This window comes from Eutrigla gurnardus (assembly GCF_963514095.1).
Source record: "Eutrigla gurnardus genome assembly, chromosome: 9".
Taxonomy (NCBI): Eukaryota; Metazoa; Chordata; class Actinopteri; order Perciformes; family Triglidae; genus Eutrigla; species Eutrigla gurnardus.
The window spans coordinates 25,592,271-25,613,647 of record NC_139923.1 but is presented as its reverse complement, the minus strand read 5'-3'; the positions used below and the strand labels follow the sequence as shown (position 1 = coordinate 25,613,647).

The following is a 21,377-nucleotide window of genomic DNA, read 5'->3' as shown; positions in this document are numbered from 1 at the left end:
TGCAGGAAAACTGCAATGTTTATTTTCCATCAAGACAACAGAAAACCTTAACAACAATGTAAATGTCCTCGAGGGGTCAAGTTTGGGCTCAGAACTAAATACAATAGAGAGTAATACTTACAAATAGCTGGCAGAGCCTGAACAGTTGTAATAAGACATAACACAAGGGTGTAATTATGTACCTTTATTCATCCCTAAAGGAAGTTGGCAGTGTACCAGCAGCCACTTTACATAAATCATTAACAACAAATGAGCTAGTAAGAAACACAAGTGAAATAATTATATACAATTACTAAAATAGAACAAACACAGACAACACATAGGATGAATATGTATTTAAGGTAGTAGAGTTGCTTTAATATTGCAGTATTTAAGCCCGGCCCACATCTAATCAAGGTTGTTGCTAATAGCAAAGATATACTTGGAGTGCAATAAAACAATAAAAATGTCAAGGGAGAATGAACAGGCTTTGTAGTCGCACTAAATACCCAAGTGTACTTTGAAACCATGATATGTACTGCTTGATAGATAATGTCAGTCCACCGCTCCACACTCAAGTCACTAGGTCGCTACTAGGCTGTAGTTTACACGTTAGCCTCGTTAAGCTTTTGTAGATTTCCATAAACAAATGTCAGCCGAAAGTCGTTTATCTTCCAGATAAGATGCGTTTCTGTACAGCTTGAGCTAACGTGGCTGGCATAGAAGAGACAGAACTACACGCTCTGATCCTTCACGAGGACCTACCATGAAGACGTACCTGCGGAGAGCTGGAATCATTGGAGCCTTTTTACTCTTGATATACATCATGATTTACCTGCTGGCCAGTTGGACAACAGGCAGATCTTTTCCAGTGGAGATCTCAGAGCCAGAGGTTGTGAGGACCAAACTGGACCGGATCGAAAAGACCCTGAACAAGCTGAGTGAGTGTCAATTCAGAAGCAACCTAAATATAAATACTTGGCAAAAGGATTGGGATGATGTAAGCTTGTGTTTTATTAAAGGTCTGACATTTACAGCTCAGAGGTCTTCAACCTTTTCCAGGCCAAGGACCCCCAAGGCTGATAGTGACCCAGTAGAGGGACCCCCCCCCCCATTACATATTGTGTTGCTTATTAAACCGGGCCAATAATAATGTGAAGTGCAGCTCATAGGGCAGTTTATAAAGGTACTTTGTAATGATGTATGTAGGCCTATACAAGGCTAAGCTATTAAAATAATAATTGTTGACTGATTCATATATTTATAGAACATATTGAAATTCTATATCGGCATTTCTACATCACAATTTCACATTTACACAACAATTATTAACATTTATATGTTGGATTAATGTAAATGTGTATTTTTTTATATATATATTTTAAATTTTGGAAGAAAAACAGTTTGGGATAAAATAATCTTGGGGACCCCCTTTTGAAGATCTCTGGTTTAGAGACTGGGTGCAGGTTTCTGGAGTTGAGATCAACATAACGGTCTGTCTGTAGAACAGATGAGCACATAGAGGGGGTTTCCAGTCTCTTTATTACTTCTTTAGCTGGTTTCTCTGACAACAAAGGATGTCAGATCCAATAAACATTTCCTGGTTGAATAAACCACAAGTGAACAAAAGGTATTCTAGGTCAATCTTTACAAACGTAGGAAAAATGAATAAACTAAACCAAGGAGAGAGGGATGCGGGCTTGCCAGCTTCTTTGTTGTCAATGTAAGGCTGATACAGGTGAGAAGCTGACCCTTAAATGACCTCTGGGCTCCACCCAGAAGCAGAGGGGGCGGGCTCAGGAAGGCTGGAGGGGGAGGGGGTTTTCTACAGAGATGCTTCATTGGCAGTGATTGGCAGTAACTCAGTAATGTGTTAGTTCTTCTATTTCTCATGCAGAACAGGACTGTAGATTACATATTGAAGCATGTATCACCTTCTCAAACATAACATTATTTCTATTTTAACCTGACATACAATTGAAGGTGTGCTGAGAAGCTCTACTTAAAGGGGACACGTTACGCTCATTCCCAATGATTCAAAGAACACATTATTTTTCCTCAAGCTGTCTGTCTGAATATACCTTTGCTCATCTGTCTGAAACGCTCACAGATATACAAAATGTATATTCGGTATATACCCCCATTAAATGACAAAATAAATCTCCTTGGAAAGTTTCAATCCAACATTTTACGGTCCATTACGGACAATATTAATGGGAAACTTGCATCCAATGAGAATGGTGATGATTCTCATTGTGTATATGAACTTTAATGACGCGTTCGGACATTGATGCTCGATTTTCATATGATTTCTGAAGTGAAAAAGTGAATCATTAATGTCTATATAGTTGGTGTATTGTGTCTAATGTTTCAAATATTGCAACTGCTCAGCATTGAAATTGTCATTGGAAAAACAGGAAAAATGAACCTTTATTATATTAGATGTTTTTGTACATTTGATTTTACTGAGGGAGTAAGATTTGGCTTTCAAACTTTCCAGCTAAGTTGCCAGAACAGATTTATACTATTTTTTTACTGACGCTGTTTATGATTTCTGTCTTTTTTTTGGTGTTTTTATTAACACGATTCACCAAAGCAAAGCTGATAGAAGTATCTGGTCGAAAGAGCTCCGTCGGTGAACCTCTTCCAAACGTGGACCAGGAAGAGAAAGTGAAGATCGTGATGCCAAAATTATATCCAAACTCCGTCCTGTTTGCCCAGTGGGGCGATGACCTGCCCAAGGAGGAACAGAAGGAGGCTGAAGCTCTCTTCCAGATTTACGGATACAACGCCTTCCTGAGCAACAGGCTGCCACTGGACAGGAAGCTTCCAGACACAAGAGACAGCAGGTAGCCTTTCTTCACAACTACTCTAGAAGGGGGTTTGAACATGTTTGCAGTAACTTGTGATGCATTGAAGTCTAACGTCTTCTACTAGTGTTTTATATGCAGTAAATCTAATAAATCATAAAAAGAATACTGATGATTGGCTGCATTTTGAATATGCGAAAAACTGTATCAAAGCAATATTAAAGTCCCAGTCGGCAACATATTCACTGAAGCCGACACTACGCTCCGATAGAACAACATAAATCATCAGTTTTTTGGAAAAAAAAAGCGTGCCTCTACATGCACGTAGAGACTGTTGTTTGTTTTGCAAAGTTCTACAGCGCCCGGATCATCCTGACCAATCAGCACGCAGGGCTGTGTTCGTGCACACACAGAGCCCCTCCCCCCTCGGGTCGTACCACTATAACAGGGGGGAGGTGGAGGGAAGTAGCAACAAGCTTCTAATTCCTCGTTAAAAACCGAAACGAGGAGGTCCAAAACAACCAAGGAAAAGAAAACTCCGGTGGAAAAGAAGGAAAAAAAGAAAGATGGTGACGGTGCCCGTGATAAAACCAGAGTCAACATCGGACCCGCGTTTCAAAGGTGGCGTGATCTAAGGGATTTCAAAGGGCACGAAGTCGAGGGGGAGGAGCTCGGTGGTCGAGGGGGAGGAGTTCGGTGGTCGTGGGGGAGGAGCGTGAGAGTTGGAAACATTCAAAAAGTCAGAAATACATGAAGTCAATGTGCTGTGACGAGGCATAAAAGTCCTTTATCCAGAATAAGACACACAACTACGGACAAATAATGATCTAAAGTTCTTTGTAATCTTTACCTGCGTCCGCTCATAATACCCACGATGCAACACTGAGACTGAGACCTTAACTCTATGTTTGGTTCCACTCAGATGCCTGATGAAGACCTACCCCAGCGACCTGCCGACCGTCAGCGTGGTGCTGATCTACATAGACGAAGCTCTTTCGATCATTAAAAGGGCGATACGAAGCATCATCACCCACACGCCGAAGCACCTGCTGAGGGAAATCATCCTCGTGGACGACTGTAGCACTTACAGTACGTTTAACGGTGCACTTTAAAGCACGAGGATGTTCCTCTAAAACCATGAGCCATGCATTTTCAATTAATTCATTCACACATTTGACTGTGTGGACTATATTCCCAGATGACCTGGGGAAGCCGTTGCAGGACTACATTACTCAGATTCACTCAGAGCGACCCGGACTCATAAAGAAAGTGCGTCACGTGCGACAAATGGGCTTGTCCCAGTCCCGGATCTCGGGTTGGGAGCACGCCTCTGCTGATGTCGTGGTCATTTTGGACGCCCACGTTGAAGCCACAGAGGGATGGTATGTACACTTTAACGCTTCCTTCGCTGCCTGGTTCTAATCCCACATTTGAGAACTCATTTGGGTGTCCTTCCCAGGGCCGAACCTTTACTGGCCCGCATCAAAGCCGACAGGACGGTGGTGGTGTCGCCCGTGTTTGATAAGGTGCACTTTGATGACCTGCATGTGGAAAGATACATCACGTCCGCTCACGGCTTTGACTGGGCTTTGTGGTGCATATATGAGTCCTTTAGGCCGGAGTGGATGAAGACGGGGGACGAATCGCAGCCTGGAAAGTATGTGGAACACATTATTTTACCCTGTGAGTGGGATGATTAAAGTAGACCCTGACCTATGAAGAAGCACTTTTCTTACCACTGTGAAATACTGTTTCTGTGTTTAATGGTAATTACCAGTGTTTACATTACTTTGACAGTTTATCTTACCCTGTTCTTTCTATTAAATACAAAATAATTATTGTATCGCTGCTTTTTAAAGGCAGCGTTCATTTTTGCATGAGACTATGGGACTGATTGTCTGTTTCGGACAGGAGTCCCTCTCTTATGGGAATCTTTGCAGCAGACAGAAGCTTCCTCGGAGAAATCGGTGGGCTCGATGGTGGGATGACAGTTTACGGGGGAGAAAATGTCGAGCTTGGGATTCGCGTGAGTAGCCGAAACGGTTAAGCAAATAAGAAAATAATTAAATTTAAATAATATTAATAATAACATTTAAATAAAAAAAATAATAAGAAGAAGAAGAAATAATGATTTAAAATAATTTCCAGCTGAACTTCCAATGACAATGTGATGTGTGTCTTTCCTGCTGCAGGTGTGGCTGTGTGGAGGGAGCGTAGAGGTGGTGCCTTGCTCAAAGGTCGCTCACATCGAGAGGTCACATAAACCGTATGCAAACGACCTCAACGCTGCCATGAGGAGAAACGCCCTGAGGGTTGCCGAAATCTGGCTGGATGAGTACAAGCCAAATGTGTTCATCGCCTGGAACATTCCTCTTCAGGTTAACTCCCTCTGGTGATTTATGGACGTGGGCTTTCTAGCTAACCCATTCATTATGTTTTAAATCTTTTTTTATTTTTATTTTATTTCATGTTTATCCTTTGCCTTTTCATCATCACTGCTCCGGTTTCAGGCTCCTGGTGTTGTGCATGCTGCATGTTGTCGTCCGTGCTCATCTCTTACCACTTTATGACACACAGAATCACGGGATCGATATTGGCGACGTGTCCGAGAGGAAGAAGCTGAGAGAAAAGCTGCAGTGTAAACCTTTCAAGTGGTACCTGGACAACGTTTATCCAAGTCTGGAAACGTGGGAGAACCTCTTGGGCTACGGTGTGGTGAGGGAGATGATCAGAAATCGGTATTTGATGACTTCTATCCCTAATATAAAATCAATGAATGTTCACATGGTCATAACACTGTACAGCTGCAGAACACCCTCCTCAGGGACTACTGTGTGGACCAGGGGGACATCCCAGGAAACATACCCGTCCTGTATGGATGCCACCTCCAGCAGCCACAGGTGATCTGAGAAAATACTGAAATGATGAATTGTCTTTCTTCCCATACTCACAACTACACTAAACACATGCTTCTCCGAAACACTCTAAAAACGCAGTAGCTGCATTATATCTTTATTATTCGCCTGTTTAAACTTTTTAATTTCTTTAATTTTATTTTAGTTATTTTTTATGGCTTTCTACTGTTAGTTTTACCTTATCTTAACTCTTAAACTCTACCTATCATTTCTCCTGCTCTGCTAATGTGTAGTTGTATTTGTGTATAGACCCGTTTGTGTTTGTAAACTGTTGTTTTTAAAGGAGCTATATACATTTAATATAATAAAATAATATATGATAAAATATAAGTTATTTTTAATATTATTATTTAAAAACACTTAATATAATACTAGATTTATTTTCTTTCTTTCTCTTTTTTTGTAGTTTTTTTTGTTTTCATTCTTTTTTCCCCTCCTCATTTTTATTTATTTTTATCTTTATTGTTGTCAAATCACTACTGTTTGTTTTTGCTTCACAAAAAAACAAACAAATAATACAAATAAAATTGAAATGTTTAAATCACAACTCATTCTTTTTCACCAGCATTGCTTCTACAACACGGATGGTGAAATCTTCATCGGGGGGATTAAATCTCACAAATATAATAATAACCGCTGCCTGGTGGATCCGGGCTCCGGCAGCACTCCCACGCTGCACGACTGTCAGCTGGCAACACGAAGCCAACTCCACATGCACTGGGACTTCCGACAAGTAAGACCTCAGATACAGAAACTATCTGAACGATGCTGCCAGTACCAACGTCATAAATGTCCAATCCAACACGAAAGGTTCTTGAACATATTATTGTATGTCATCATTTTCTTCTGCAGGGTCATTCGATCAGAAACAGAGCAACAAATAGATGTCTGGAAGTGGCCCAGGGAGAAAACTCTTACTACCAGCTCGTCATTCAGCGGTGCACGGGACAGAGCTGGAGGATCGAGCATCTCCTCAAAAGCTTTTGATGTGGAGCTTAAACCGAATTCATAACGTATTAACAAAGTATAATAACAAACTGCGTCTCATTTACATTTTTTTATACAAAATGTAAAAAAAAATGTGCCAAGCTTCGATTGAGTTTGTTTTGTCTCATTATTTCTTTTGTAAAAGATGAGCAACAACACTTTATATACGCGGCACATAATGTGCTGTATTATGCAAACGCTCATGATGAACACTAAATGCAACATCCACCATTTGGGGGCGGGTTAATGGGTTGCAGTTCAACGTTGTGCCCATTGTCTGTCCTTGTTTTGTAAAAAAAGATATTGATCACATTGTTACCCTCCCTTCTGTTATGTGATCTGACTTGATTGCTCAGGTATGTAGCTCTTACACTAAAGGGCACTTAAGCTATGTGTATATAATGACATTATGTAGATTAATATTATTGTATTGAAATTGTTGATGCATTAATGTGTTGATCACTTTAATGTTGCAGCTGTAATCAATAATGATACATGCCTGATAAATGTGGTGCTAAAGAAAAAAGTACAATGTTTCCCTCTAAGATGTGGTGGAGTACAAGAATAAACCAGCATAAAATGGAATTATTCAATAAGTACTTCAACATTGTACTTTAGTGCAGTAATTGAGTAAAATTACTTACATTCCACCATTGATAACATAAATACATTAAATCACTGTTTTTCCCATCGAATATGACTCTTTTGCTCAATATAATAATTATTAACACATTTTAACATCAAAATTCATAATTGATCTGTAATGTGAACAACCTTTTTTGTAGCAGGTATTTTCACTTATTAGCACAGTGCCAGAATGTTCCAGAGTACAGATTATAATTAGGTTTTTCTGTAAAAACATTCCAAACAGAAAAACAATGCATTGTGTGTGTTCGATGCCAGACTATTTCTGGCCTTCCTGGCAACACCATTTTTGAGAGTAACTGGCACACCTTTACGCACGAGAAGCCACGCCCATTTTACCCTCATCAGCAACACCTGGTCATCTTACAGACACGCAGGACAGGAAGGCTCACCCCGCGTGCTCAACTATTAGAGGAATCACATTCCCGGATGTCATCATGTCTTTGTCATCACACGTCTGTGTGGTTGAACCCTGTCCAATGATCTGAATTTGTTATTATCATCATTATTTTTAATTTTTTTTATTCCCTTGACTGGAGCGTCATTCGGTGAGCTATCAATGAGACCCAGGCAGCCGATGCTCCTCGTGGGGGGCCTCGCGCTCATCCTCTACTTGGGCACGTATCTGAAGAGCGAGTACGAGCGCACGGAGCTGGACACGCCGCGCATTGTGCGGAGTTTTTCTGACCTGGAGAGGAGCGTCGACAGGCTGTGTGAGTGGAGGCAACGTTCAGTCCTTCTCTGTTTATACAAGTTATTCTGATTTATTTATTTGTATCGGCTGTAAAAAAAAAAAAAAAAAAAATGGAGAAATGGAAAGAAAGTTGGGGTCAGTTTGAACTAAATTCAAGTTTAAATGTTTGGTGTGTGTGTTTAGACATCGTCTGTGTGTCTGCAAACAAAATAATGACACTCGGGGGAAAAAAAATGTATATAAATAAAACATAACGTTATATATAGAAAACGTAATAATTTTTGCGCATATAGAAAACGTAATAATGTTTGCGCATTTTTCCTTTCCTTTCCTTTTTCTAAACAAATACATTTGTGACTCTGGCGTAGGAAAAGAAAGGAGCAATGCGCAAAAATGATTTTTTGGTACGTTTTCAGTATATTAATGATAAATTAGGTCAAACTTTATATTTTTTTCTTTTTATATTGTTTGTGTCATGTCTTTGTCTATTGTGTGTTTCTTAGGCTAATGGCCCAATTTACCTCCTGGATATCAATAAAAAGTTGTTTTTTATGTAATCAATCAAGAGAACATGAAGGAAGACGTTTTATTTTGATTATGAAAAACAACAGTATTTTCTGCAAATGGTGATAATGTCTCTCTCTCTCTCTCTCTCCCTCCTTCCTTTCCTCAAGACAATGTTGTCAAGGCTTTTGAGCAGAAGCAGGAAGCCATGCAGAAAATGCTTGAAGAGGACAAACAGAGAAACGTTGCAAAGGTTGAACAGCCGGCGGTTATAAAGCCGCCGGAGCAGAACGAGCAACCCGGAGCAAAGAGCCTGCAGGATAAAAAGGAGGAGGCTGCCAAAGAGAAAAAGTCCACTAAACTGTTCCCCAACTCCTACCTGTTCAAGGAGTGGGGGGACAATCTGTCCGAGGAGGACCAGAGGGAGGCTCAGGGTTTGTTTGAGAAATACGGATACAACGTTTTTCTTAGCGACCGCCTTCCTCTAGACCGACCTCTCCCAGATACCAGGGACAAAAGGTGCAACTTGTCATTTTCCATTCCTGTGATGACGAATTTCATATACGGAAAAGTTCTCAATAGTTCATCGATTCCCTTCTTTTTTTAAGTTTGGCCAACCCTTCTGTCTCTGAATAGGTGTCTCAAAAAGCAGTACCCAAAGGACCTGCCGAGCCTAGCAGTTATCCTAATCTACCTCAATGAGGCCTTGTCTATCATCAAAAGAGCTGTCCGCAGCATCGTCGACCGCACCCCCAAAAACCTGTTGAAGGAGATCATACTGGTGGATGACAATAGCTCCAATGGTTGGTTGACTGCAAATGAATCAGACTGTGCAAAGATATGTTTTTCCACTGTTTGAGAAGCTACAAATAAGACTAGGAGGGCAGGTCAGGCTGGTAAACATGCATCATTGTGCCTGGGCTGCTCATATTACTACATCAATGGCCAAATGTCTTTTTTGTGTACCATTAGGCTTATTTGCTTTCTTCTTGTACGGGGAATGATGAAGCTACAGTCAGACCTTGGTTAGCTTAAAGACTGGATGAGGACATATCTTCCACCGCTAGCACATCTAAACTTCTGAAATTAAAGCTAAAATGCAGAGTTTGAGTGGTTTTCATATGGGAAACCATAGCGACGGAGACGTCGGACCTCCACGACTCTGCTATAACACAATGCAGATCGCTTTCCCCCTTTTAATCGGCAATGTGTGAACTTGTTTGGTGACGGTTTCATTGTAACATGTTCATTAATGTGTAAAAGTTTGTTCTTATATAAAACGTTCAGTAGAACGCAATCAGGACATCACAAACTACAACTTCAATTTGACCCGATGTATAATGTAGTTTATGAGCATCTGATGCATGTCTTTGATCAGATCTATGGCTCCCTCTTTGCATTCTTGGTAATCGGTTCCCAAACAGGTTTCACAGCCGGACCCAGACCACAACGCACCTTGTGGTCTGGGTCCGGCGCACACATTACGTCCGTGCACGGCAGTGTGCATGTCGTAGCCGGTGCACCGCTCTTTTTTGTGATTTTAGTAATAGGGAGCCTGTGCCTCCGTAGAGCTTTGTCTAGCAACGCCCCGGCGTGCCAACAATATATATCGCTGATCTCTGTTTAATCGGTGCCCAAACAGGTTTCACAGCCTCTTCCAAAGCATGTATGTGCCAACAATATGTATCGCTGATCTCTGTTTATTTATCCCTTAATCTCGTAACACGTGCCGCCATTCTCCTCTCCATGCAGACGACCTGAAGGAGGCCCTGGACACGTACGTGAAGTTAATCGAGCAGCAGAACCCAAGTCTCCGTATTACAAGAGTGAGGCACAAGGAGCAGCAAGGCCTTGCGTTCTCCAGGGCTTCTGGGTGGAGGGCTGCTACCGCCGACGTGGTCGCCATCCTGGACGCGCACATCGAAGTCCACGAGCTGTGGTATGGCAATTCACTTACAGCCAGCTTATTTATACTATTTAAGAAAGTAGATTGTTTGCTGTATACACCCTTGGATTTTTGCAATTTACTTGCAATTCTCAAGCATAGTTTATTTTTTTTATTTATTAGTTTATTTAAAGGGCAACAGTGCACTTTTAGAAACATTATGAATACACCACAGTAAGCCAAGAAGCTGTGACTTGTTTTTTTCTTCTAAAGTCCCCGGACAAATGATGGTCACACTAAAAAAGACACACAGGCTCACGATACAAGACATGCATAATGTTAAAAAATAATAATAATAATAAAAAAAGACTTGAATTATGAGACACTTCATTAAGGTGCATATAATGAGATGGCCCTAAAATAATAATTTCTTTGTTTTTTCATATAAAGATGTGTGATTAAAACATATACGTTAATACGTATGTTAATATTGTCCAATGTCAAGTTTGATCATGTGATGAGACGATAACATGCGGTACTTAGTTAAGGACCAGGTTGATGGTTTGGACCTGTCGTAATACTTTTTCTACAGTAATTAAATGGTACTCGGGTAGGATTCCATATCAGCTGTGGTCACAGATTCTAAAGTCAAACCAGCGGCATAGCTCAACCTTTGTTTAATCACAAACGTTGCTGACTTTTTCAGGAATGCCATTTAACCAGTCACACACATTTGTGGCAACAACCACTATCTGATTCCAGTACAGCCTCACTGACGGAACCAGGGCTTGGAGCTGCTCAGCAACTTTCTCGTCATTCGCCACTAGTATGGTGCTGATTTGCAATTGTGCTTGAGCAAAATAAATCTAAAAAATCCAACACCTCTAGACCTTTTCAAATGCTGCATCAATGGGCACTTGGGTTGTGTACAATTTAAAACGGAAGTGCATGTGAGATGAATGTTCTGCCTTCTTTTGGAAACCTAAATCTCAGTGACTCACAGTCAAAAATACAAGATATTCAAGCAGCAGAAGTTATAAAACACAAATTGTTTCAGTGATACCCATCTCCTCTCTCACCTTCATGCAGGGCTGAACCCCTGCTGACACAGATCAAAGGTGACCGAACGGTGGTGACCTCCCCTGTGTTTGACAAAGTCTACTACGACGACCTCAGGGTCGTCGAATATCAACCGGCAGCACACGCCTTCGACTGGGCCTTGTGGTGCATGTACGAGGGTTTTTCAGACGAGTATTACAACCTCAAAGACGGCTCATTGCCTGGAAAGTAAGTTCATTTTACAATGCAGCGAAAAACACCTGGACCTGGTGTAAGTGGTTGTTGTACTAACGGCTCTCTTCTTTCACGACAGAAGTCCGTCTGTCATGGGGATCCTAGTCGCTGACAGGAAGTTTCTAGGAGAAATCGGGCTCCTCGATGAAGGAATGAAAATTTACGGTGGAGAAAATGTTGAGCTAGGAATCCGCGTGAGTAAGCTTCAGATAACTCACCAGATCGCGTGGTCGATGGCCAACTTGGAGGGACAAAGAGCACAGATCATAGTAGAGTAGGAGCCAGACTGTTTCTGGCTGGTTTTATGCAAATTTACCAGGAAGACATGGGGCTTTTTTTTTTTTTTGCTCTTATAGGTGTGGACATGTGGAGGCAGTATTGAGGTCGTTCCATGCTCCAAGATTGCCCACATCGAGAGAGCCCACAAGCCCTACTTACTTGATCTGAGCATAGCCATGAAGAGAAACGCCCTGAGGGTAGCAGAAATCTGGATGGACGAATACAAACACAACGTCAACTTGGCCTGGAACTTGCCATTCGAGGTACTTGAAATGTCATCATGAAGAGCAAAAAAACAAACGACAAAAAAAAAAAAAGCCTTTTTGATTTTCCCATGTCGTTCTTCCACACACGGGATGAAGGACGAACGTCCGAGGCTTCGTAGAATAGTTATGAGCACATTTTGTATTATTTCACAAACGAATTACGCCCCACTCTCTGCAGAATCACGGACTTGACATCGGGAATGTCACGGAGAGGAAGAAACTCAGGGAAAGGTTGAAATGTAAACCTTTCAAATGGTACCTGGAAAATGTGTATCCCAAGTTGGACCCCTGGGACGACCTACTGGCTTATGGAGGAGTAAGTTAAGTGTGTGTGCCACAGCCACATGCATTTCCACATTTTACATACCATAGTGTTGGATACATTTTCACTAGATTGGACAGAAATGATGATCTCCCCCCACTTACAGATGAAGAATCTCGATGCTGACGTATGCTTAGACCAGGGCCCGGTGCCAGGTCACACACCCATCGCCTTCAATTGCTACTACTATGGACCTCAAGTAAGTCGAGGAGCTAATTATGGTTGAAAGGTGACAATTTTAAATCATGTTCGTTTGTTGGCTTTTGATTATAAAACCTCTCAATCCGGTTTTTTTTTTTTTAGATCTGTTATTATCGCTCCAACGGCGAGCTCTACATTGGTGGCATAAAGTCCCACAAGTACAATGACAACCGGTGCATAGCAGACGTGGGGAAGCAAGATACAGAGCCTGGCCTGTACAACTGCAAAGAGGCCATGCAGAAAGTAATGGGGATCTACTGGGACTTCAGTCAGGTACGAGTTCACCTATCAGTAAAAACATACAGCAAAGTATCTGAAAGTCAAGGACAAGATGAAGCGATTAATTTTTTTAAATTATAGTAACCAGATTCGAGGGTGGATGGGTTTAGGGAGACTCATAGCTGTCTGAATGTTGCCTTTGCATTCCTGACAAGTGTTCTATTTTCCAGGGGAAAGAGCTGAAGAACAGACAGACAAAAAGATGTCTGGAAATTAAAAGCGGCAAACTTGTCATACAGGAATGTTCTGGCCAAAGATGGGAAATCCAAAACATAATTAAGCCCTTTTAAGTGTGTGTGTTGTGTGTATGTCGAACAATAATTGCACTTTTGTGCTCATGAGTCGGTGGATAATAACACCCGAGTGTGAAAAAGGAATTAAATCAGAATACTGCTATGACCTTTGTAATTATTGAAAGATACTCTACTTGACCGATTTGGTAAGTCATGTGGAATGGATATACTTTTTTTCCCTGAAAACAGAATTTTGGAAATTTGCTCTACTTATGAATGTCTACAAGTAATATTTTTTTTCTACCATTTATTAATCTGACTGTTTTGGGGGGGGGGGGGGGTGACCATATTTAACCAAAGTGTTAAAATGTCTTCTTGGACAAGGAGACTGGTAAAATGCCATGGTTTTGGAGAATAATACATCATTTAGTTAAGTTAATTTTCAGAATCAGAAACATTTATTGCCAAGAAGGATTTTACAACAATGGGGAGTTTGTCTTGGTGACGAAGGTGCATACATTGAGGACAATAACAATAAACAAACTGTGACAAGTAAATGTGGTAAAAGTCAATGGAAAAACTTGTTTGTATGCTGAATGTCTTGTTGTAACTTAGAACAAACTTGATAGAGCGGTTTTTAAAACGAACCAGAACAGTATGTTTTTGACATCTCCCCCAAGTACATTCTCGACTCTGGTCCAACTTAAAAACCGCTCTATCAAGTTTGTTCTACATTTAGCCTACAGTTAATGCATTTAGCAGACGCTTTTGTCCAAAGCCAATAAGCCAATACCAATAAGTACATTTGTCCAAAGAAAGAAACCACAACATATCATTGCCGATAAAGTAAGAGCTAAAAAAATAGAAACAAGTGTTAGGTCCTCCTCTGAGTAAAGTAGTAGCTGTTCAGCAAACATATCTTAAGAACAGTGCTATGATCAAAGTGCTATAGGTACCCAGCAAACATTTTGACGTCTATTTGATGTCTAATCAACATCGGTCAGGCAGGTCGATTCGACGTCTACCAGAGGTGCTGAAATGAATTTTTCTTGATTCTACTTCAATCTATCGGCGCGTTTCGAATCAAGCATGCGCATGTCACATGTCACATGACTTTAAAAACTTGCGGTATCTCCAGGGTACCTCCCTCCGCATGCTTTTCTGTGCAGATGGTCTGAAATAAGTGCGGACATAAGACACTCCCCTCAACGTTGCCCTAGTTGGTTAGAATTCCCACGTGAGAAAATTCCTCAGCCTCCGTCAACAAGGGGAGTTCAAATGCCTCGGCTCGAATTTGTCAGCGACGAAGAAAGCCAGCGCCACTGGGTAGGCCATATTCTTTGTGCAAAGTCCGTGAAGTTTCCCCTGGAGCGACAGTTTTTGTTATGTATATAATTATTAATCAAGTTTAAATTTAAAAAAATTAAAAAAAGGTCCGTGAAGTGCACCTGTGTCCGACTTGACGTGGTGGGAACTTGGCGTGTTATACCACGTGGTAATTCTAACCAACTAGGGCAACGTTGAGGGGAGTGTCTTATGTCCGCACTTATTTCAGACCAACTGCACGGAAAAGCATGCAGAGGGAGGTACCCTGGAGATACCGCAAGTTTTTAAAGTCATGTGATATGTCGCAAAGGGAAGTTATCACCAGCTTTTGTGACGTTTTTTTCCCAGAATGCCTGGTTTTGCGAGGCAAATGCATGCGCATGCTTAGGCGAATTCGACTTGATATATATATATATATATATATATATATATATATATATATATATATATATATATATATATATATATTCAATTCAATTTTATTTATAGTGTCAAATCACAACAGAAGTCATCTCAGGACATTGAGCAGGACTAGAATATATATATATATATATATATATATACACACACACACACACACACACACACACTTTATATATAACATATCCTCTTTGGTTTGCTGCTGTGTTCTATCGCTTGAGCACCATAGTCACGTTGACTTTGTTGTCCGACTTGAGGGCGTTTGGCTGCCATCTCTTTTAGAGCTCGCCCCCTCAGACACCTGCAGCTCTCTTCGGCGTGATAAGTCAAGTCAAGTCAAGCCAAGACCATCCTGAACAAGCCTCTTGATTCGAAACGCGCCTTATGTCATTAGGCGCGTTTTGAATCAAGCATGCGCATGCATTTGCCTCGCAAAACCAGGCATTCTGGGGAAAAAAACGTCACAAATGCTGTTTTTTGTTGTTTTTTTTGTTGTTTTTTTAATTAAACTTTATTAATAATTATTATACATATCAAAAACTGTCGAGCCAGGGGAAGAGAGAAAATAAATAAAGGTATAAATATACAAAGAGAGAGAAAAGGAAAAAACAATCATATTAATTAAATAAAAACTTATTCGGTCGGTGCTGTATTGATACAGTTCCTGCAAAAAAAGTGTAAAATTTCTTTTTATGTATGTGAAATTTACCTAAATATAAAACAAGTTGTACAAAAAAAATAAAATCATTTTCCATTTTGTTATTTTCAAAGTAAAACAAAATGTCCTTTTCGTGTAGTTTTAGTGAATGTCCAGTTTTGTTTTCAATAAACTTTTGTACATTTAACCAAAACATTTGACAATATAAACAATGAAAAAATAAATGTGTTATAGATTCATCAAACAAACCACAGAAATCACAGGAATACTCAATATCAAGTTTAAATCTTTCTAGTGTTTTTTTTGCTGGATATATTTTATGTATAATTTTGTAAGATACTTCCTTGATCTTGTTATTCAGACAAAATGTATTACTAATCAACCACATTTTTTTTCCAATTCACTTCTTTATAAAGAGACTTCCAAAAAAAAATAGCAGAAGGAATAGATACATTTATCAAAAGGTTCCTGATGTATTTATTTGTACATTTGTGAGTTGTGATATCAACATTCCCGAGAAAAATATTGTTTATAGGAGCTGTCCTATAATGATCAGTTGTATAACCAAAAAGAAGTTGCAACACATTCCTGGGGATAGCATTAAAGATTACATCATATTCTTTTGACGTAACTTCTATACTAAATTTAGAAATAAATTCTTCATAAAGTAATAACTGACCATTAGTTTTCATGAGTTGTAAAACTAAAAAAATACCATTATTGATCCAGTTTTTGTTATACAAAGATCTATTTTCATATTGAATACTCCTGTTGTTCCAAATGTAATAGTTTGTAGGTGAAAAATTGTGTTTGTACACCATTTTCCAAGCCAGCAGAGCTTGCTTGTGAAAATTGGCCAACTTCACAGGTAATTTATCAGGGTTATAATCACATTTTAGCAAGAATTTGAGACCTCCAATTGAATTAAAAATGAATTTAGGGAAAGCATTCCAAATATTATCATCTTCATTAATTAATTTTGTTAGCCATTTAATTTTAAAAGTATTATTTAATGTTTCAAAACTTAGGACTTCCAGGCCTCCATTTTGTCTTGTGTTACATAATATCTCTTTTTTTAGATAATGACATTTATTTCTCCATATAAAATTGAATAAAATGTTATCAAGATTTTTATATATTGTATTACACAAACCCAAAGTCAGAGACACGTAAACGGCTCGTGACACTCCTTCAGCCTTGGAAAGTAAAACTCGGCCATTTAATGAAAGATCTCTCATTAACCACATGTTAAATTTCATTTTAATTTGTTCAACAATTGGGTCGAGGTTTGAGTTGTTACGGAATTTTTCATTTTTATTAATCACAATACCCAAATATGTGAATGTAGTCTTTACAGGAATACCATTTATCTCCAACAAGTCACATTCTTTAAGTGGAAACAACACTGATTTACCTAAATTTATTTTTAATCCCGATACCTTGGAAAACATCTCTATACATTGGACTGCTTTGGCAACTTCATGTTTATTTGATAAAAAAATTGTAGTATCGTCAGCAAGTTGTGATAATTTAAATTCTCTATCTACTGCCATAATACCATTAAATGAAGCTTTTTTTATGTGTGTAGCCATAATTTGTGTGACAAGAATAAATAAAAAGGGACTTAATGGACAACCTTGTCTTATACCACGGTTAATGTTAAATCTTGGAGTAGTGCCATGGGCCAGTCCAATAGAGCTGTTGCAATTTTTATAAAGTGTATTGACTGCTTTTAAAAACCTTTCACCAAAACCAAAGCTGTGTATAGTTTTGAACATAAATCGATGACTTATTGTATCGAATGCTTTATAAAAATCGACAAATAAAATAAAACTATCATCTTAAAATCTTTATAATCAATGATGTCCAAAACTAAACGGATGTTATTACATATATTTCTGCCAGGCATAAAACCTGATTGTTCCTCGTCAATCATATCTTCTAATCCTAGTTTTAATCTTTTAGCAAAGATCATAGCAAAAATCTTGGCATCATTATTTAAAAGGCTAATTGGTCTCCAATTCTCGATACTTAATTGATCTTTTTTTGGTTTAGGAATCAATTTAATAAGCCCTTGTCGAAGAGTAGGTGGTAATTCTCCTTTGTCTATGGCTTCTTCGAATACAGCAACTAATAACGGGGCTAAGTTTTTGACAAATGTTTTATAAAATTTATTTATCAGACCATCACTACCAGGAGACTTGTTGTCTTTAAGGGAACCAATACACTTCTGAACTTCAATCAAATCTATCTTCCGGTCACAGGTTAATTTAAATCCTTCATCAATACCTCTGATGTCATTTTCAATTCCTTTAATAAATAAATCAATGTTATCTCCACTTTCATTATCATTAGAATATAATCTCTGATAGAAATCAGCAACATGTTGAGAAATATTTTTTTTGTCTTCACAAATCTGGTCATTCATTTTAAGTTTAGATAGGGAAGAAACTTCATAGTTCCTTTTTTCTAAATTAAAAAAATATTTTGTACACTTTTCCCCTTGTTCTAACCATTTCCGTCTGGACCTAATAAAGGCACCTCTGGCTTTTTCTTCATACATTTTGTCTAATTTGAGTTGTAGAGCTGCTAATTCTCCAAGTTCCCTTTCAGAAAGACCTACTTTTTCAGATAATCGAATTATTCCTGTAATTATTTGGGTTTCATTCTCTCTTTTACTTTTAGCAATTTTCTTCCCAGTGATTATAGCTAAATTCCTAATCTCAAATTTCATTAATTCCCAACACTTTCCAAAATTGTTTAATGTATTAGCTTGTCTCCAATATTTTTCAATAATATCCTGGGTATCCTTTTTAAATTGTTTGTTCTGTAATAGTGTTTTATTTAATTTCCAGTAATCTCTATTGGAATTACTTTTTAATAAAGCCATGTTGACCTTAATCATAACAGCTTGGTGATCAGTGAAAACCGCGGGCTCTATTATAATTGATTCCACTCTATTTTCAATGTCTGAGGAGATCAACCAAAAGTCCAAACGAGATAGTTGAGATTTGTCCTTGTTTGACCATGTATATGAGTTTTGGTTTGGATTTTTGTGTCTCCAGATATCAATGAGGTCCATACTACTACAGATATTGACTAATTCATTCCCTACTTTGTTCTTTGGGGGCCATCTGTCCATGGAATCATCCAACACTGTATTGAAATCACCTCCCCATAATACCTTGGCAGTAGGAAATGTTAATAATAGTTTACTTATTTTACCTTCAATTGTTGTAAACAAAGTTGTGTTATTTTGTTTATTGTTATAGCCATATATATTAGTGATGACAAATTGAGAATGGTCAATGTCCACAAGAAGTATTAACCACCTACCATTTTTGTCCGAGAGATGTTTAATTATTTTGCCTTTAAAATGTCCCTGTAATATAGCGACCCCTGCTGACCTGTTACTTCCAAATGATAACCACACATTTTTCCCCCATTGATTCCTCCAAAACGCAACATCTGCTTCTGAAGCATGGGTTTCCTGAATAAAATAAAAATCAGCACCTTTGTTTTGACAATACAAAAATAAACACTTTCTCTTTAACACGTTTCTAATACCCCTGGCATTTACAGAAAGAATGGAAATTGACATTAAGAACACGAACAACCCAGAAAAAAAAAACAACTTTAACCAATCGTTAGTTTTTCTTAAACTTAACTGTACCTGCAGGAAACACTGCACTAATAAACCTTATTGCCATATTGATAACTCGTGTACTTCATAAAGCTATAAACATATTGGAATAAAAGATTCCAAAACATAGCAGTACACTTTACTTCCGCTTACATTGTACTTTACCTGTCACATTATTTTATTTCTTTCCCATTCACAAACGCCCTGTTTCCAACAAAGTAGGCCTTGTCACCCCTCTTTCTTGCTTCTTCCACTGTTGGCCATAAACGACTGCGTGCGTCTCGGTCAGCTGCTGTCAAATCCTCTTTGAAGTGGAGTCGGTGGTTCTTCAGGTAGTTGTTAGCCTTGGAGCCTTTCCATAGGACATCTCTGGCCGTCCTGGATAAGAACCTGATGATCACTGGACGCAGTAGCTGGTCCTTTCCTCCATCCTTTGGTCTCCCTATTCTGTGAACAACGTCCACCGCTGCTACGACCAGCTCAGCCTCCGCGACAGGTAGCACAGCTCGACAGATGTCCTGGACTTGAGATTTGATGTTGGTATCATCTTTTTGGGGAACCCCGTGCAGTCGGAGATTATGCCGTCTACTGTAGCGGTCAGTCTCATTCACTTTCTGCTCCATCTCGTTCACTTTCTTCTTAAGCAGCTCACAAGAGTTTTTTAGAGCTACGTTTTGTTTTTTAAGTCGACAACTTCTTGATGACAGAAATCCAGTGACTTTTTCAAACCGTCAATTTGGACGGTGTTGTAGTGGACAGCTTTATCCGTTTGGTCTGCCCTTTCATTTATCTTCTCGGTGAAAGCTGAGATTATTGTGTTTTGTAGCTCGAACAGTGACGGTTGCTCTTGTGACTCATTCCTGCTGCTTTTGCTTTTTTTTGCAGTGTGCTTCGTTGGAGTGTTCGGAGAAGAAATGCATTCGTCCCCTGAGTCAGCTCGGCAGGCATAAGAGTGCATGTCTTTAATGTTTCGTTTGTCTTTAAGAGCAACCTCCATATTTTCGACCTGGGACAATTCATCTTCACCGGAGTTTTCCATCTTTAGCTTGCGGCTAATGCTAGTTCCTCTTCAATTTGTTATGAATGTGGTTCTATAAATAGACAGTTTGTGATGGTTTTTAATTCCTTCAAAGTGTTTTCTCACCTCGGTTGGCAATAAAAGAGTCCAAAAGAAAGTTTGTGCAGTATTTCCTACATGGAACCGCGGACACCGTTAAAATACGTCTGGTCCTGTTATGGCGTTATATTTGTGCCACATTCATGAAGGAGCAATGTGAGATTTTGAGCGCAGAAAAATATATTTTGCGAGCACAGAAATTATATTTTGAAGAGAAATGATAGGCGAGCAAAACATAATGTCATTTGAGCAGGCAAAAATATATTACTCTCACTCAGTTTTTCTCATGCCCTCTCTCAAACTCTTGCTCGCTGCGCTGCAGACCGCTGCACGCGCGCTCTCAATCTGTCCCTTCTGTGCGCGCTCAACTTTGTCTTTACGCTCGCTCAACCTGGCACAGCGTTACAAATGTGCTACCATAGCAACCAATCAGAGACTTGGAGAAGCTCAATTCTGATTCGCTGTTACGTATCCAATCACAACGCTTCCATAACACGCCGAACGAGTGGGATTTTATACTGTGTCCGAAATCATTCCCTACTCCCTACTCCCTATATAGGGGAGTTCTATGGAGGGCACTATATAGTGGACTCAAAGGCAAAATGAAAAAACACTTTCGGACACTACTCGGGGGATTTCTTTATTTTTTTAATACATATTCGTTGCGAAAATTTACAAAACCAAAAGAACGAGTCCTCCAGCAAGAGGGGGATTCCATGGCCGTCTCATTTCTTGAGAAAAAAATAATTTTCAATAATGAGACGATCACTACATCGTCCTCACTGCTATTTTTATTTTCAACGATCCCGATCGGATCCAGGTGGACTTCAGGACCAGGTTGCAGCACTACCGGCACCCCACGCGATCCACCAGACCTGCCAGGCTGCAGTCCATCCCCGTTCCCAAAACTCCTCGGCGATC

General features: G+C 39.4%; 2 protein-coding genes across 3 annotated transcripts; both read left to right on the top strand.

Annotated features, from left to right (window-relative positions):
• Positions 1–805: 805 nt before the first annotated feature.
• On the top strand, positions 806–6,733 carry LOC311018089 (putative polypeptide N-acetylgalactosaminyltransferase 8; the record flags this gene model as incomplete). The annotated part of the gene is made up of 12 exons (XM_084016867.1): positions 806–920; positions 1,759–1,844; positions 2,641–2,828; positions 3,712–3,878; positions 3,988–4,171; positions 4,249–4,446; positions 4,701–4,815; positions 4,982–5,167; positions 5,367–5,504; positions 5,594–5,689; positions 6,270–6,437; positions 6,557–6,733. The coding sequence occupies 12 exons, from the start codon at positions 806–808 to the stop codon at positions 6,689–6,691; spliced, it is 1,776 nt and encodes a 591-aa protein (XP_083872993.1). The 3' UTR covers positions 6,692–6,733.
• Positions 6,734–7,709: 976 nt separating this feature from the next.
• Positions 7,710–20,472, top strand: LOC311018759 (putative polypeptide N-acetylgalactosaminyltransferase 8). 2 transcript variants are annotated; one of them, XM_084017835.1, is made up of 11 exons: positions 7,710–8,049; positions 8,705–9,053; positions 9,171–9,337; positions 10,287–10,473; positions 11,509–11,706; positions 11,792–11,906; positions 12,069–12,254; positions 12,436–12,573; positions 12,686–12,778; positions 12,883–13,053; positions 20,225–20,472. In XM_084017835.1, exons 1-11 carry the CDS (start codon positions 7,896–7,898, stop codon positions 20,303–20,305), a joined length of 1,839 nt encoding a protein of 612 aa, XP_083873961.1. In that variant the 5' UTR covers positions 7,710–7,895; the 3' UTR covers positions 20,306–20,472. The 2 variants fall into 2 exon arrangements, with proteins under 2 accessions (XP_083873961.1, XP_083873960.1); XM_084017834.1 differs by lacking the exon at positions 20,225–20,472 and adding an exon at positions 13,230–13,849.
• The last annotated feature ends 905 nt before the right edge of the window (positions 20,473–21,377 follow it).